This window comes from Erpetoichthys calabaricus, chromosome 4 (assembly GCF_900747795.2).
Source record: "Erpetoichthys calabaricus chromosome 4, fErpCal1.3, whole genome shotgun sequence".
Classification (NCBI taxonomy): domain Eukaryota; kingdom Metazoa; phylum Chordata; class Cladistia; order Polypteriformes; family Polypteridae; genus Erpetoichthys; species Erpetoichthys calabaricus.
The window spans coordinates 40,305,417-40,325,083 of NC_041397.2; the positions used below are offsets into that span (position 1 = coordinate 40,305,417).

Consider the following 19,667-nt stretch of genomic DNA (forward strand, 5'->3'; position numbering starts at 1 on the left):
ATACTGACAGGCTTGTTCATAAAGTGTTTGTTCCCCGTGAACAGACTGTTAATCAGTGATATCACACTGAAGTGCTGAAATGTCTATGGGAAAGCATCAGGGAAACAAAAATCTCCTTACAAGTGGTACACGTACTGTCAAACTGCATTTTACCCCATGAAAAGGCACCTGCACACAGAGTTCTGGCCAAAAATAATATGGTTGTTGCTCCACACCCCCTCCATATTCACCAGATGTCTCTCTATGTGACTTCCTCGTTTCCAAAATTAAATTTGAGACTGAAGTGAAGAAAATTTGCTACTGTGGAAGAAATCCAGCAAAAAACACAGGAGGCTCCAGCCATGGGAACAAAAGATGAGTGCAGGAATGGAAGAAGCGCTGGGACAAGTTTACTGTTTCTCAAGCACAGCATTTTTAAGGTGAGTAAGAGGGAGTTGCTGTTTTATAAGAGAGGATTTGTTTTTCTGGTCTCCTAAGTGCTTGATCATCGTTTTCTTTCTCACTCACACGTGTACAGAGTCACACAAACGCCTTCTGCCGCTTCTGACAAAACGTTTCTGCCAGGTCCATGTGGACCCTCTAGACAACTATACAACTGAAAAAGTTACATTTACAATCTCTTATATTCTTTCAGTATGCAGAAATTATTGCATTTTTGTGCAAACATACTGCCTGCTACCGCTGGATTGATAATACACACATGTGCTTCTTTGAGACAGAATATTGAACACATACGTAAGCATGCAATCATGTGACAAGAACCGAACAGACTTTACACGCATACATCTATCAATTCCCTAACCCAATTATCCAGGCCAGGGCTGCAGGGAAAATCGAGCCTATACCAGCAAGCAAACCACTGTATCTGTAGAGAAAACTCTACTGGATCAATCAAAAGGCTAATTTTAGCATGTTAGTGTTTCTAGGCATGTCGAGTGACATTAAGATTCAGCAATTCATTTTTGAGAGCTCATGTCCATGGGCTCACGTCTAGATTTGCTAAATGAGACCTCAAGCAGATAAACACGAGCATTACAAATAAAGAAGCTTCAAAAGACAAATGAAAGGTTTTAGTAACACATGCAGAAAGGTTAATGAGGGCTAATGGGTGTATTGTGGAGTGGAGATCAGGAGAAAGCTTAAGGAAGAATGTGAAACGTGTAAAGGTCAGTAACAAGTGAGTTTTAAAAACTGAAATAGCCCATTGAATTTCAAGCCTTACCTAAGGGCTGATCAAAGATATCCACTGTTATCATGTCTGGGAAAATGCCAACAATGCCCCCCCAAAGACAGGCACATGATAGTTAAAGACCACACTGAAACTTCATCAGACCACTGTACTGCTCTTTGGGCATTTTCACCTGTTTGTATGTGGGAGTGAATGCAGTATTTAAAAGCGAGTTGAATATATCCTTTGTAGTATTACAGAACCGTCCAAGGAGAGACAAGTGTGTTTACTGCATGACTACAAGTGTAACAAAGTGAGAAGAGCTGGGACTGATGTCTGAAATGGATGGAAATGGCCAGTTGCCGCAGCAGTCAAGAAGGCAGAGGCCAGATTACAGCACCAGGCCATTGTTGGTGCTGTAGTAAGATGACTGATGGTTGTTTGTTGCATTTCAAGCTGAAGCCTAGTTAAAGGCCAAATCAGGAGATAGATGGTGCCCACAGAGATCTGCCATATGGTAATGCAGAAAAGCATGGAAAAAGTAATAGAAATGATTCATTAAGGGCAATGGACACAAAGAGAAGAAACCAAAGAAAGGAGGTTTATATGAGTATACACCTGGTTAACAGAGGTCAGCAGATTACAGTTCCTCCTGCACACTGCCTATGCATGTACAATACATGTGTATTTCTTTTTCAGTTCTTTATTAAATTTGCATAGTACAGATACTTGGAGTTACTTCAGTCAATTAAAATGATCCTTATGAAAAGAAACATCACAGCACTACCTACTGTTAACCTATGGAAGTGGACCAACAGAAGCACCTAAACTGGATTCAGTCTGAAAACAATATGCACATAGATTACACCGTGAGATGTACAGTAACCAGGACCATTTATAATTATATGGTGAAATACATTTTTGTCCATACTGCCCACCCCACCCTTCAGAAGATGTTGTGATGGTGCTAAAATATCTAAAGAAGATGGGAGGCTGACGCCAATGTTATCCAAATACAATTAAGCAAAAAGACATTTGCATAAAGTAATATGATGGGAAGAACGTGAGTTTTATTCATATTATTGAGAATTTTATCAAAATAAATATATATATATATATATATATATATATATACTGCTCAAAAAAATTAAAGGAACACTTTTTAATGAGAGTATAGCATCAAGTCAATGAAACTTCTGAGCTATTAATCTGGTCAGTTAAGTAGCATAGGGGGTTGTTAATCAGTTTCAGCTGTTTTGGTGTTAATGAAATGAACACAAGGTGCACTAGAGGGGCAACAATGAGATGACCCCAAAAACAGCAATGGTTTAACAGGTGGAGGCCACTGACATTTTTCCCTCCTCATCTTTTCTGACTGTATTTTCACTAGTTTTGCATTTGGCTATGGTCAGTGTCACTACTTGGTAGCATGAGGCGATACTTGGACCCTACAGAGGTTGCACAGGTAGTCCAACTTCTCCAGGATGGCACATCAATACGTGCCATTGTCAGAAGGTTTGCTGTGTCTCCCAGCACAGTCTCAAGGGCATGGAGGAGATTCCAGGAGACAGGCAGTTACTCTAGGAGAGCTGGACAGGGCTGTATAAGGTCCTTAACCCATCAGCAGAAATGATGGACATGGAGGAGCAGGATGAGCACTGCCAGAGCCTACAAAATGACCTCCAGCAGGCCACTGGTGTGAATGTCTCTGACCAAAAAATCAGAAACAGACTTCATGAAGGTGGCCTGAGGGCCCAACATCCTCTAGTGGGCCCTGTGCTCGCAGCTCGGCATCATGGAGCTCGATTGGCATTTGCTATAGAATATCGGAATTGGCAGGTCCACCACTGGCACCCTGTGCTTTTCACAGATGAGAGCAGGTTCACCCTGAGCACATGTGACAGACATGAAAGGGTCTGGAGAAGCCGTGGAGAACATTATGGTGCCTGTAACATCGTTCAGCATGACAGGTTTGGTGGTGGGTCAGTGATGGCCTGGGGAGACATATCCATGGAGGGACGCACAGAACTCTACAGGCTAAACAACAGCACCTTGATTGCCATTAGGTATCGGGATGAAATCCTTGGACCCATTGTCAGACCCTATGCTGGTGCAGTGGGTCCTGGAACACCTCCAACATAAACCCAAATTTAATCTCTCAATCTGAGACCCCCTTCTAATTAAATTCCCAGAGTCTCACTTCTGTTGCACATCTTGAACTTCTCACTTTGACCAGCAGGTGACGCTGCCTGCATGAGGAATTGCTTTTAAATCAAGCTTGTGCTCATCTCCCGTGGGTTGCCTATTTTGTTCCAAGCTGAGAGCCCAGGTGTGAGGCCTGCAAAGGCAATGGACGTTAATGGAGACTCAAGGGACCCCCTCAAAAAGCATGAATCCCATTGTAAATATCCAGCTCTGGGCTTGCCAAGACCTGTGTCAGTGATGGGTTGGGAATGACAAGAAGAAGCAAATTTAATTAAAAAAAAAATTTGGATAAATGCAGTCCAGGAAGAACATGTTGCCAGAAATATGATGTAAAATTATAACTAAAAACTTGCAGCAGGATGGACTGGATTACTGTAAAGCCTTACAATCTGATGTCTCCCATCTCTTGCCGGGGTGGTGCTCTGACTAAAAATACACATTTCTGTACTGCTAGTTAGGAGTGCATCACACTTATGGCAGACTGGCCTGGTAACATTTGCCAGCAGGACAATGCCCAGTAGTGTATGGCCACCAGCAACCAAAAATGACATCAGCATCTTTCAATGCATTTCTGAGAGCACACCCTGGATATTCTGGATGCCAACTACAGCCCACATCTCCCTCTGCACTGACCACTGATTCAGTGCTTGCTGCCCACCTATAAGGCTCCACCCTAATGTAACCAAACTGGCTCTATTGAGGACAAATTAAGTCACTTATTTGTGCCACCATTTCTTCCTTGCATGTTCCCTGTTCTGAACTGCTGCTTACCTGTTTCATATCTCAGAGTCTGTCTGTTTGTCCATTCATTTTCAAAAATCCTTACTCTATTTCAAGGTTCTGCAAGCAGGTAAAAGATTAAATAGTATTTATATACTGCAGGAAGAATCAAAATTGTGAATGTGAAGCTTAAGTTCCAACAGTAAATGAATACAAAATTAAATTAGATTTTTTTTTACACATTAAGCAGTAATTAATATCACAGTTAAAAGTAACCAAGCCAAGCAAATCTACAAGAGGAATAAAAAGATGATAGCAGCTACCACATAGTGAGTTGAAGCTTCTGTAAGAAATTAATTATGAGTACATCTCTGCAGGGACCATCGGGCTAATCATCCTAACCAGTGGCATGAAGCTCTTTAAGTGCTCTTTTCAGAGATTTTGGCAAGATATCTTTAATTGGGTCAATATTTCCAAAGCTAAAAGGGATTTGCCATTCTTCTGCATGGTCTAAGGAGTGCCAGCCACAGAATTTATTTTCATTGCCTGCTTGTGGCCTTTAACGCCCACCTTCGTCATGCCACTCCTCATGGGGCAAAAGGCCTGTTGAAAACAGAGTTGTGTAACCAGCAATGAAAAGGATGTGCAAATTACTGAGCTGGGAAAACAGACTTTCAGCACGATTACCAGGATTGCACAAAGCAGACGGAGACGGCGGTGAGGAGGAGGAGGAGGCACTACATGAGGTTTAAGGCCTCTTGATACTTGAGGAGTTCCCTCTGTCCCTTGTTTCAACTCCCACTTCACTTTTGTAACATTTAACATGCAAGTCTCTAGATGCAAGAGAGAGTTTGCAGTAAATTAGCAAGGACATGGAGCCACAACCTGATATAACTGAGTGGGGCAATAAAAAGACCCCCAGTGACGCCGAACCAGATTAAGTGGCCATGTTGTAGTATGTTAATATTAGTTCTCCTGTGGTTGTTCCACTGGCCAGCAGCTCACTACAAACCTTAACTGGGTAAGTGATTAGCAGTATAAAGTTACAGGAGTATTTGTTCTTTCTGAAAGTTGTTAAATTGTTTAAAAGTATTTTCAGCTCAGTTAGTAAGCAAGACAATCCCATCTTTTAAGGGGAAATCCTGGAAGCACTTATTCAAATAAACAGGCACCAAAATCGTCAGACTACCATGTAAGGCCCAGAGAGCTTTGAAAAATGATGTAAGGGAAAATTTCACACAAAAATTCTACGTTTTAGATTACTTAACGTATGAAGTTATAGTGGTGGCTGAGAAAAAGTTTAAATATCATGCTTATGTGGAGAAAGGACAAAGATTCTGATAGAATGGGACCCAATAGTGACCATCGGTGGACAATGGCGAACAATATGAAAAAGGTATATGGGTAAACAAAAAAAAAAAAGAAAGAAAAACTCATGTTACTTGAGTCACATAATATACATGTCAGTAATAAGAGTTCTGTGCTCAAAATGTGTAAAACAAATGCTATTTTGCTACAATGTAGTTAAATAGTTGCTTTCTGTGCTTAAAGCCTCATGAGAATGACTTATTGAATTGAAGAAATGCCTCTCCCCTTCATTCATTGGTCAAGAGTCATGTCTTTAATTCAAAATAGTTATTCTCATGATGCTTTAGGTTTCCAGGCTATGACTTGCTCTGATAATTCAAGAATTATTTATTTAACAATATTTTAGGAAAAAAGCATTCGTTTTGTACATTTTGAGCATATGATTGGATAACTGAAATCTGGATTATGTGACACAAGAAACGTGATAATTTTTTTCCCCTCATTGATGTTTTTCATTTGCTGTTATCCAGTGTTCGTCACTACTGTATCCTGTTCTGTCAGAAACTATCAGATGTCCTTTCTCCAAGGAAACATGAGATTAACAATTTTTCACAGCCGCCACTATAAACTAAATGTGGCAAGTAATATACAAGAAATACATAGTTTTTGGGTGGTATAGTCCTTTAATTCAGGCCAGGACAGTATACTGAAGGACACCAATGGAAGTTAAGAGGATGTGCATTTAAAACAAAGGGTTATGGGAATTGGGAACACACTGCTGTGTTACGCTTTTAAAAAGCATCTGGATAAGATATTTGGACAACCATCAGTATTAGCTAACTCAATGAGCCTGATGGATTGATCTAGCTATGATAATGCACAGAATAAAATGAAGATGGGTTTGGCTTACACTGAAATCTTTGGACAGTGACTGACATTGCACAAAAAAACCCCAAAATACTCAGTTCTGCAAAGTACTGAAAGAAACACTAGAAACTGAAACAAGCAAACCAAAAGTGTCACCACATTTGGCAATTTGACACCCACAAGGACTACTTACTAAGAGCATGAATATAGCATTATCCTTTCACAGTGTCCATTCTTGTTTATTGATTTACACCATAATCCAAAAAATGGTAAAGGTTATTCCCATAATAGAAAACAAAGTTAAAGACACAATGCTTCAGCTGTATAAGCCTTCATCAGAGACAGAAAATATGCCTGTTAGGGAAATGGATTTATTTATTTATTAGAGAGATGGATATAGTCTACAATAAGACTGGCAGTTAAGTGTTTGGAAGAATGGTGAGTTTACTGAACACCTCATAGTCCAAGATGAAAAGGTAAACCTTGGAGATCACAATGACAAAAAATGGCTTTGCGCTGTGGTCTAAATGTTGTCACTACTGTGCAACATTAATAAGTAAAAGCACAAGCAATTTAATAAATAACTTTTACTTGGCCTCCCTTTCACAACATACTTCAGGCCAACACTGCTATCATAAAGAAAAATAAGACATTGAAAGAGGAGTGGGTGCCCACACACCTCAAAGCCCTGGTCCCATCTACTCAGCTAGTGACAAACCCAGTAAAGTATACAACTGGCTTGTCTCCCAGCATGCCAAGTTGTGCCTGCTTAATTCCTTCTAATGCTCTCATATCCACATTAAGAAATAATTCTACTTTATAAGAATTGACTTAAATACATCTAAAAATGCATACATATATAATGTATATATTTAATTTCTGCAGAGTAAAATATGATTCATTGCATTAGCAAGACTGATTATTTATATTTCTACTGAAGGAAATATAAAGGCTTTCAAGAATTTAATTTTCAAAAGCATAAAGTATATCTAACAAGAAACAACAGTAAAACTTCAATAATTCGGCCTGGTGTCTCACTCTGGTGTTGGCTCGAGCCCTTCTTCTCCCCCATCGATGGAGTCCTCCCCGACTTGAGAGCCAAATCCAGTGTCCACGTCATCGGAAGCTTTGCTGTCTGTCGGAGAGGTCACAGCTTCATCATCTTCCTCCTCTTCTGTTTTATTCTTGAAGTGCACAGTGACCTTAACTGATCCATCTCCCAACCCGAGCGACTCTTCATTCAAGCCTCGGAATTTACTCTTGGCTCCTAGAATATACTTCTTAAGGATGCTAGGACCTTCTGTATCTGGAGCAGAATTGGTCTCATTCCTCATGTTCTTTCGCATGTTCTTCATCTCGGCATGCAAGCGACCCACCACTTTATTCAGCTCTGTGATTCGATTGCCCACATCTAGAAAGAAAACAAGTTTGAAAACAAAGCTGCGCTTATGGTAGTATAGAGAAGCAGGTGTCAAAAATTAGGGGATGTGCAAAAATGAGCGTACAAAATGGTGTCACTGTCTTAATTGCAATTTTTGCAACATTAATATTTTGAATAGCAGAATCCTTACCATGTTAAAATTAACTACTTAATATTCATATCCAGTATTACAGTATGTAATATGTGGTTACCTTTTCCTTTATTTCACCTCCTTTTATTCTGTTTGATTAAAAGCAGTGTTTCATAATGCACTCAGCTCTCGAGGTTTGTCAATACCCCTTGAGTTCTGATAATCACAACAAACTAGGGGGCTTTGCCCCCTGCTCACTTCGCTCGCCAACCCCTCCCCCCACCAAGCGCTACATGCCGTTGTGAAAAGAGGGACTGAACGCACCCCAAGTAGACACGGCTGCTCCGCCGAAACCCCACTTAAACGGTGATACAATGGGAAACAAATTCCTTTTTTTTTAAACCTGCTCTTTGCTCGATCAGCTGATGGTTTGCTGCTGCTCCTGTGCCACGTGATCTGCATTTCGTGTGGTGCCTAAAATGTTTTAAGGTCACTGCCTTGTCTCACTTCTCCCCCAGACATCCTCAAATACTATTCGATCTCTTTTCACTGTTCCATTATTTCACCGAGTAATATTTTCCGTTTGTTTGAGCTAAAGCGATCTTTAGTCTCCTTCTTGTGAGACTTTCGAATTTTCCTACTTCCATTATCTCTAACCTGCTCTGCATGTGTATCACGGGACTTGCTTCCTAAGGTTGTAAGTATGACGAGACTTGCCCATCTCGCGGGACGTGAAAGTGTCCCTCTATCTCTTTTCAAAAGATCACGTCTCGTCGCAGTCTTGTCCCAAGTTGTTTTTTATAATAGAGAGATAAGAGGATGATGCAAACTCACACTCATGCACATTGGGCCATTGTAACTTCAGCATTCCACCTGACTGCATGTCTTTACATTAAAGCCATGCAAATACAAGAAGAATGTAATGGCAAAGGCAGAGAAGTCCAAGAGAAGGGAGATGTCAACACCAACAAAGGTTCACTTCCTATAGAACAGTAATCTAAGAAGCAGAACTAGTGTAGTCATCTGTATTGAAGGGAATAAGAGTTAAGTCTATAAAAATATAGTAAGACTGAAGGAATCTGGGAAATTTAACTGGAACTTTAAACACACGCAAGGTCCATTTATTAGTTTATCCACATATTAGTTCAGCGTTTCTCAGCCTTTAAGTATTTGCGACCCGAGTTTTCATAACAGTTTTAATCGTGCCCCCCTTAACATTTTTTTGAAACCCTAGTCAAATTTATTCCTATATTTTTTGCTGCCAATACACCGCTACAAGTTTAAAATTTCTCTATGAATAGCGAAATTACACCACATATGGCAACATTCGTGCCCCCTTTTTTGTTACTTACTTACTTTTGTGCCGCCCTAGGGGGCACGCCTCACAGTTTGAGAACCGCTGTATTAGTTCATAGTCATGTTTAACTTAAGGACAACTCAGCAGTAACAGGCCATGCTGGTAGGTGTACTGCTTTTTCATAAAGCTGCAGCCATTCAAATTAGTCCAGTTAGCTAAGAAATTGCTGTTTATTATGTCCATTCCTCTGCACCTCACCAAACCCTGTCCTAGTAATGGACTACTTTAAAAGTTGAACTCCCTGGCCCCATTTACGGCAGACCTCTGACTGGAGTCCTGTGTCCTACACCAGATAAGTTTCACCATGATAACAATAACCCAGACAATTAAAAAATGCCACCACATCAGCGTTTTGTAGTCTGCTTGAAAAAGAAAATAGCCTGACAGTGTAACCGCTGGATAAGCATAAAACATGAGTGTCCTGGTCAGTCACTTACAACCGCCATGTATGAATACTGTCACACACCGATGCTACTGACCATTCACTTGAAGGAAGACTGGATATGCATGTGCTTGGCAAAATCACAGTACTACAACACACACTATTATTAAAGTTTAATTCTAGGTAACAACTGCAGTTTTAATAACCTATACGTTTTTTTATTCTTTCAATTTTCCCACAGCCTATCCACCTAAATGATCACTGCTTGTCCCCCAATTGCCCATGCTGCAAGCTTTTAATATGGAAATGGTGGGTCCTTTGATTATATTGGATGAATGCAGGCTAATATCTTCAATTGATTTTCTTGTTAAAAAAATATTGAAATATTGTGCGTGTGAGATATTGTCAGTTGTCTAATTTTGACTGATATCACTCTCTAAAGGAAAGGATCTGAAAAACATTTTCAGCGACATCTCAACAGCCAGAGAGACAGGAACTTCTCGGTTAGATTTTACCAGCTACAGATAGCTCACAAGCATCACTCATAGCTTAAGAGGGAAACAAGACTGCAGCAACTAAAAGCCATAGACACTGGACGCAAAGCTTGCTGTATGACCCTAACTTGTATGTTTTTCATTTCTAACATTTATGCCAGGCGTTTCTGCAAATGAATATACAGTAAGTAATGATTAAAATAAAATTTCGGGCATTACCTCACAAGTCAATTGGGGATTGTTAATATTGCAACCTCTGCTCATTCAGGTTAGGTTCTCTCAGGGGCAGCAATTTGAGAGTGGACTGCCATATTCTTAACTTGACAAGGGGGGCTTTCAGATAAGCCATTGGCCTGCAGTAAAGTATTTTTTGAGCCCTTTCAAATTTAGCAGTTCGGGATTGAAGTGCCACATCTGTTAAGGCATTCTAGGTATTTGTGGTTATTAGGTTTAATTAAATGTAAGACTCTCAGAGGCAAGTGTTGCAGGGTGTACACATAAACCAAGTCTAATAATTGAGACATTTACAGAATGAACTTGTCCTCCAGTCAAAAAGAACATTTGCAGGTTATATTGTCTTTTGTGAACACTTTTAACACCAATGTTTTTATGTGACTTTTACAATAGCATACCCCTCTCAAATCAGCTTAATTCATTCCAGTGTTGCAGTGAACCAAAGCCCTTAGACAGGGTGCCAGTCCAGTGGCGTAGCTAGTCGGGGGACAGAGGGGGCGGTTCGCCCTGGGTGGCACATTTTTGGGGCCGGCATTATTGGCCAAAAAGCTCAGTATAATCAGCAGGGTTCGGAAAAATATCACTCTTGAATGAAAAAAATAAAATTCTCTGATTTTTATCCACAAATGCTTCAAAAATTATTTTCAGACTGTCCTTCTGTGACAGCATCAGATGCAGCAGTTGAAATTTCTAATAATTTCTAATAATTCTGATTTTTTAAAATAATTTCTAGGAAGATAAACAACTAACTTACAATTTAAAATTTTGTTTTGTTATCAATCTGAATGCATTCTTGCTCTGCGCAGAAAACATCCCCATCTATCACTTGTACACTACACTGGTTCTGGTTTTCATAGCGTAATTATATTAAACTAATATTTAGAACGCAGCTTATCAGTGCGTCTATACTATATTCTTGTCTAGTTCATGCTTATAAATAATTAAATGTGAAAAATTATTGCTGTTTCTCTATATATGAATACATCTATGCAAAATTTATCTTAATTTTTCTCTCTACGTCATTTTAATTTTCTATTTAAATAGGTTAACATATTCAGATATGTTGGAAGGCGGCAAATTGAAGCACTGCCCTGCCGAGTGGCACAACCTCGAGCTACGCCACTGTGCCAGTCCATCATACAGCCAAACACGCACATATTCAGAAGTAATCAAAACCCATTTGGATTGCTAATCTTTGATTGTACTTCATGCCACTATGACCATGAAGCTGCCATTTTTAAAAGTTATTTGTGTTTGATTTCCCATGAGGTATGAGCAGCTGAAGCCCCTGAGGTGAGATGGGACTATTTCTTAATGGTTTGACATTTATAATTTATATAGCCTTTTATGCTGCATACAACAAAATGATTTTGCCAAAGGAATAATAGTAATATAATCTGTTTACAAAGTAATAAATACACAAGATTAATTAACTAGGACATATTAAACCAGAGGAAAAATTAACGAAACACTCCAGGGGAACTCTGCTTCTAAGCTTTTCTAAGAACTCTGTGCATATGGTGGTTGTATTGCTTCCTGTGACTGTGTGCATTTCAAGCTCATTTGGATTTCAGTTCCTGTTTTTAAAACATAGACGTCATCACGTTAATAAGAGGATGCTGTTGATTCCCAATTGCTTAGCCACTTCCTTACCTTTTCTCCTTGCTTCTTCAAATTCCCTGCAGGCCGTCTCAATGTATCGCTGCACCAGAGCCTTGATCACCTGCATTCGGTATGAAGTTCTCTCGTCTCCACCTTTACTTTGCAAAGCTGTATTTGACTAAAAGTATGAAAAGAAAAGGAAGACATTGTGTGCTGAATTTGATTGACAAATTCTATGAACTTGCCAGCATTTTCACTGGATAGACGAGCTGTGAGAACTGGTGTTTCTGTTTTTTTTAACCACTGATAATGAACATGGTGGGGTAGGGGGTTAAAAAAATGGGATTTGTGCAAATAAGAAGTCAGCAAATAGCATTAAGATCAGTCTGACAAATTACACAACGATGAATCACCATCATACAGTGAAAATGAAACAGCAGTAGTGTTGTTACAGGTACAAAATACAGTGAAATTCTTACTTGCATATCTGACCAACATGCAGCACCAACTGTTATCATCAAGCTGGCTGCAATGCTGGCCACCAACATGCACGTTATCATGATGGAAAATAGCAGGCGAAGGTTAATTCTACACTGAACAATAAATAGTTATAAACAACATTACAGTTCATTTTCTTCCTGATAGAATTAACTGCCAATTTTTCCTATTGTACATGCATGTTGCTCTACATGGAGTGGCCACTTTATTACGTTTACCTATCTAGTAGCATATTGCACCTCATTTGACCTGCAGAACAGCATGAGTTAGTCAAGGCATGGATTCTATGAGATGCTCGATGTTTTGTTCAGAAACGTTGTACCTGAGGAGATGGTTGTGTTGCACAGTTGTTATCAACTGGAGGGCTGCTCAAGAGGGTTGATATACGGGGACTATGCAGGCCACAACAGTGTGCTTGCATTAGTTTAATGTTCCCAAAACTATCTGGTGGTATGTGCCTTGTGACATGGTGCAAGTGTCCATTCAAGTGTGGAGGGATGATCGGTAGCCCTGAAGGCATGAACCTGGTCAGCAATTCTTCCACAGCATTGCCTGTTTTACTCTTTTGCAATAAGTTTTACGAAGGGTGAGAGGGAATTTCTCTTTCTTTCTCTTGAATTGCACTATATATTAAAAGGTGAACTCAATTTGTATGCATTCTGTATCTACTGTAAATTGTAGATGGAGCCTCTAAGACATTTGAATATTTAGGAGCTGTTCTGTCATTCAAACACCCATAAAGAGGAGGAAAATAATTCTAATAACCTACACATTAATGGGAGCAAAACTGGAATATGACAAAAATGCCTTTTGAATAGCAGTTTTTACAATTACTTTCAGTTGTAAATGGACAGAAAAGCAAGCACATTTTTAAAGTGCTTTGTCAAGTAATTCACAACTAAAAAGCTCATGAGGAACCAAATGTAGTTAGTTGCAAAAATCCTTGACTACACTTCACAAGTTTATACTTGTAGCATTCGCACTGGAACATCCAATATATGGTGTCCCTTAACACGGGACCATGGAAGAAATAAAATAATTAACAGTCATCGATTAAATCAACAAAGGGCTTACTTACAATAGAAGGGATAGGCGGGTAATCAGGCTTTCGGTCAAATTTACAGCAGCAGCAGAGTATTCTGAATATTTTCCTTTAGAACAAAACAAAAGAGACTTGTCAGTTTTCTGATCTCTAGTAGCATCATTTTATATCAGTGCCCCTGCCCTTTTACTTCAGTATACCAGCACTCACTAATCGTACCTTATTAAGTAGAACATGGCCTTCGGGGTAGGAATAATGTTGAAGGGGACAGGCAGCGTTAGTCCCTCCCTGAAGTAGGAAAGGTAAAGCTTTGAACGAGCAAACTTCCACTCCACGTCAGCATCATCCTGAAGACAAATAATGTTACTGTTACACAATGGAGGGAGGTGGATCACAACAAGGACTTGATGAAAAGAATGAGCTCTGAAAGAATTCATGAACAAGGAGAGACATGATTTGGTAAGCTTTCCATTCTCATTCACACACAGATCATGAAACTGCCTTACTAAGTAGCAATACCCCGACATCCTTAAGGCTGCAATCAGAAGGGGGTACAGTAAAACTCATTGTCTTTGTATAGTAATGCTTTCTGGGTGGTATTAAATAAATACAGCACCTCATAATCTTTATATATGATATGCTACTGTGGCTGTCCGTTTGTCCAGGATTTTAAATCACCTGTAGCTCGCAAACCGTTTGACCTTTTGACTTGAAATTTGGTACACATATACTAAGTGACGTCTACTATCCACTTTCGGGGTGATGATTGACCTCCAAGGTTATTCCTCTTTTTATTTTTATTTTATTGTAGAATCAACTCTCGGCAGCGACCAGCAGGGCGGCCGTGCAGCACATGCAAAAAATTAAAGAAAACGTACTAAGTAATTGCAACACAAACACTGACTTAATCAGTTTTAACGCAAAAAGATGCCGACGAAAGAAGAGAAGTGGGCTGCTGGGGTGGAAAAAAGAAGAGCTGCTCAGGAAGCAGCAAGCGCATCAAAATCTGAGCAAAGGAATGCTAATCGTACAGAGAAAGAGGATGAAATCTATGAATGCTCAGGTGAAGTGTATGCACTGCACGGTAACTGGTTCTGTAATAACGTGACAGAAGCTGATTCAATGCAGCTACTGTGTTGAAGATATATTACTTCAAATACAACATATTCCATTATAAAAAAAAAAAAAAACACGCACGCACACAATGGGACAGTTATTAAAATTGCTGATGGACGCCTTTTCGGTGTATTTTTTTTACTCCTTATGTTTTATCATCCAGGGCAACTTTTTCATGATACAGCTTCAAGATAGCTCACTATCTTATTTATGGCGATATTATTTTTTATTTAAATATGTGTACATTTATTGTCAGCATAAACATTCTTATGTTGTGCAAATGACACAATTTATGGCTAGAAACATTACATCCACCCATTACAAGATACCCTTAAATCCAAAAAATGTGTAATTTATGTGATTTTTTATATATTTTTAGTCACTGAATTAAAAAATGAAAACTATTTTTGTCCATCATTTAACATTTTTTCACAAAACACATTTTTTAGCTGGCAATTATAGGTTGTTTTTTATTATTTTTGAACTATATTCAATAATTAATAATAACTATATCAATAATTTGCATATTAAAATTGGTGTAATGAAGCACTTTGTCAAGTTTACAGATTTGTATTGTATGTTTCTGCGGTTATCTAAGGCTAAATTGAATGAGGGCATTGTTGCCACATCAGATATTAAATAACTAAACTTTTGATGCAGAATTTGATGGTGCAATGAAAGACCTGGAACAAGAGGCGTAGGTATCATTTAAAGAAGTAATTTCTAAATTTTTAATGTAACAAATAAAGATCCAAATTATAAAGAAATTGTGAAAAATGTATTGGTTAAGACGAACTAATTGGGTGAGAATGTGAGTCTCAAATTTCACATTTGAAATTTTTCCCTGAAAATCCTGGAGCGGTGAGTGAAGAGCAGGGTGAAAGATGGGAAGGTCCCGGGACATTGGGATGTCAGTATGATGACAGACTACTGCTGGATGATTCATTGGCACACGTCACACCAGGAAAAGGGCACAAATGACTGGCCAGCAAATTAAGTTTTGTATCAAAGGAACTATGCAGTGACAAAAACTGGAGTCGATTAATATTTATTGTTGTTCTTTATATATGTGTCTAAAAATAGAGACTAAATATTTTTTATTTTAAATCAATTTAGAACAATATCGTATGCATGAATAAGCTGTATAAATTTTAAATACCTTTTGAATTTTGTACTTAAATATGATGTGATGGGCACATTCTAATTATATTAAATGCAAATAAAAATAAGTATTTAATTTTGCTGACCTGGGTAATCAAAACAATTTTTTAATGTATAACTGTGACAGTTACTGCAACTGATTATAAAAACGTCTCTTGGCTGGAGCACAGGCTGGTTATGCCACTCACTTCGGGACATAGAGTGGGGAAGAGGCAGCTTTGTGGTTTAGAGTCTAGTTTCTTATCCACTATGCCACATTGTCATGTGAGGCAATACAACCTCTTGGAATGACTTAAGGCTGAAGTGTTAATATCTTACCTCAATCTTCTGGAAGGAGTTGGTGATCATGGCAATAAGCATATTTAGCAAGACAATGACAATCATTAAAGTAAAAATGCCATACAGTATTTGGCCCACACACTGAGCTAATGCATAATCCGGCATATCCACAAACTTTTCATCTGCTACACCAAACATGGTCCAAAACAAAAAACGAAAAGTAACATTAAACCTAAAAAGAAAAGTAATAATAAATTTAATTATCAGCAAATAACAGTAACAATTGTAAGCAAAAGGATAATCTGAAATGTATACATAACTAGAAACAGGACAAAGGACTAAGGAGGAAACATTTTGGCACATAAACTAAACACAGTAAATCGGCAAGGAATTAAGTAATTAACTATATATTATAGCAAATAAAACTTAAGTATTTCACATGCTTACCCAGATTAAATGTTTTTTAAATTCTGTAAAATCTGTTTTTGTTGCTAATATGCAGAACAATCAGAAGCTAGTCCAACAATTTGGTAGCTATCAACCTCCCTCCAAGAGTAAAGAAATAAATGCCATTTTTTCAGAAACACCAGTAGGCTGTTTCCATGTATTATTCAATTAAAAGTAGAAAGGCCTAAAGGAAACATCATTTGTACAGTAGCAGAAGAAAGTGATGAATATTTGTGTTCTTATCCACATAGAATATATGGAGGAAAACCCTGCTGTTCCCGTTATTCTGCATTCTTATTCTCTTAGTACTCTTTAGTACTGCACAGGATGCTTGTTTTTCTCCAGCTTCTATGACATTTTCCTTTACACCTTCTTGTTATAAATCAAAAGGTTGTAAGTTTTATTGAACACTGCCGTCAGCCCAAACAACAAATAGTGATTGCATTTTGTCTGCAGTCCGCAGCCCTTGTGTCTCCACTTTTAATTAAAAGCAATGAAAACTAACTTTAAAAAGGGTTTAAAAATGGTTCTTAGAAAGGCAGTGCTTTGACTCCATCTCCTCCTTTATACTGTATGCTGACACAGGCTAAAAATAATCCACGACCACACTGTCACCATGGCCTCAGGTTAGAGTGGGTTTCACATACAGAGTGCCTTGGGATAGTGTACACTGTGCTATATAAAATTTTGTGGATACTGCATTTTACTCTTGTTAGCACTGTAAAGTACCTGGTATTGGTGCATGATTTTGATGACTCTATATAAAATAAAGATGAATTTATAAAAATGTCACTGTGTTTAATACATACAGCGCACTAATTCAAATTACAATCATCCTTTATTAAAAATACACTGAGAAAGAAACATATTTATTTATATATATTTAAAAGGTGCCCCACTCCAGTTTGGTTCCTGCTTAGTACCCAATGTAGCCTGGAATGATTCAGGCTCCCCACAATCGTTAAGTGGGTTTGTCAATGTTAGGCTGTTATCAGTGAGAAGCTGAGTCTTCAAAGAGAAGGTCTGATTTACAGAAAAAAAGTGCCATCCAATAAATATTTGTTTTCTTTCTATTAATGAGGTATCATCTCAGCACGATTAATAATGTAAAGATTCTAGAGGATAAAGCAAATCTAAATTGTCTCAGAGTTCCCTTTTGTGAGTTCTTTCATTTCACGTCAATATTTTTAAAATCAAAATCTGCTTTAAATATATTTCAAAAATGAATTACTTGCTAAGATTGCAAATAATAAACAATACCTACTTTCCAAGGTTCGGAGAATCAGGATAATTCACATAAATGTTGTTGATCCCACAGAGGAAGGCAGTGCCAATGATCATGAGGATGAACAGGAACCTAAAAAAGGGAAAGATGATCATATAAACAAATCTAAAAGGCAACATTTCCTTATTTGCCAAATACATTTAACATAATTCCTGTCCTCCATGTTTGTACTGTGATTTTGGAGAGTGCTGCATACTGACAAACAAACCTGAGGATAACTACAACTTTTACATTATGGTACGTAATTTGACTTTATTGACTTAGTTACCTGAACGGTGAATAATAAGAGCAGCATCTGAGATTCAGTATGTAGCAGTACTGCCCCTCAGATTCAGGAAGCCTTCTTTTAATTCCCAGCCTGCCCACTTGTCTGTCCCTGTGGTGTCTGCATGTTTTCTACATATTCACATGAGCTTTTCATCCAAAAGTTGTTCATATTCGATGAACGGTTGATTCTAAATTGGATTTGTATGAGTATGTGAGATTGTGAACGTGCGATGTGACAGTTTGGGTATTTTGCCATTTTAGTTCCTATTTTACAGCCTAACAATTTCAGAGAAGAATGCTGCATATTTGCATGTAAATAATGAACAGTGACCTAATGACCAAAACAAATATATAAGAGAGATGCCTAGCCCATCAAACAAACAAACTCAACATGATTTACAGACAGAGGCACAAAGTGAATAATATGATCAATACCTTTCATTCATTCTCTATAGACGCTTATCCAACTCTGGGTTTTGTGGGACCAGAGCTTATCCTAACAATATTAAATGCACGGCAGGGCAGAAGTTGGGAAGCACACATTCACGTGCACCTACCATATTCACTCACTCAATGCGTGCTGTAACACTGCCAATTTACGTAAGGTATACTTCTCTGGAAAGTGGGAGAAACCATAAGCGAAAAAAATGCAAACTCCATATTGGCATAACAGCCTTATATTGGAAATGTATCCTGTAGCTGTGAGGCCGCATATATTACAAGAGCTGAAATTATAAAACAAAAGAACGCCAGTAGCTATACCAGAAAGTGTTATCATTGGTGCAAATCAATATTGAAAGAGATATCACAAAATTATAGATATTCAAAATGTAATACAGGCAAATCAGATGGACACTATCTTTAATGTATAAGTGACATTTGCAAAAAGAAGACAACAAAAATATAACCCTAGAATAGCACTCGAAACTTGCATGGCTGTAAATATGTAAAAATAGTTGTGGCAATACCATCCATCCAGCCATCCATCCATTTTCCAACCCGCTGAATCCGAACACAGGGTCACGGGGGGTCTGCTGGTGCCAACCCACCGCAGCAATACCACCATTTCATAATCTCAAAAGTCCAGAGCACAGAAATAAATGTGTTAACCTGCAATCCCTTGAAGGCATTTACAACAAGCATTGTCACATCAACACTTTCAGCATTGTCAAGGGCATCAGTCAGCCCACCTCCCCTGCAAACCTCAATTACATTAAGCAGGTTGGAGAATTTTATGTGAAAATTTGAACTGGATATTCAGCTGTATAGCACTATTGACCTTCCGGAATGTCCAAATCAGGCAGGTTGCAATGGAGAAAGAAAGACCAATCTTAATCTGACATTAGGTTTAATGTCCTATTCTGTTTACAGTAATCCCTCGCTACTTCGCGGTTCACTTTTCGCGGATTTTATATGTAAGCATATCTAAATTCATAACGCGGATTTTTCGCTGCTTTGCGGGTTTCTGCGGACAATGGGTCTTTTTACTTGCTTCCTCAGTTGGTTTGCCCAGTTGATTTCATACAAGAGATGCTATTGGCGGATGGCTGAGAAGCTACCCAATCAGAGCACGCAGTTAAGTTCCTGTGTGCTGCTGATTGGCTCAGCGACGGAGTGTTGCATTAACCATGAAGTCTCATCTCACTCATTCATCATTAACGTGCTAATGCTTCAGGGGCCGTGTCCAAGCACCAACAGAAGATGCAAATGATTGCAGAAAAGGT

General features: G+C 38.5%; 1 protein-coding gene across 1 annotated transcript; it reads right to left on the reverse strand.

The window, feature by feature from the left end:
* Positions 1-7,046: 7,046 nt before the first annotated feature.
* On the reverse strand, positions 7,047-18,075 carry LOC127527505 (short transient receptor potential channel 2 homolog). The gene is made up of 6 exons (XM_051926547.1): positions 17,656-18,075; positions 15,984-16,176; positions 13,608-13,735; positions 13,425-13,497; positions 11,900-12,026; positions 7,047-7,679 (listed from the first exon to the last, which is right to left on the reverse strand). The coding sequence occupies exons 1-6, from the start codon at positions 17,814-17,816 to the stop codon at positions 7,303-7,305; spliced, it is 1,059 nt and encodes a 352-aa protein (XP_051782507.1). The 5' UTR covers positions 17,817-18,075; the 3' UTR covers positions 7,047-7,302.
* Between the last annotated feature and the right edge of the window lie 1,592 nt (positions 18,076-19,667).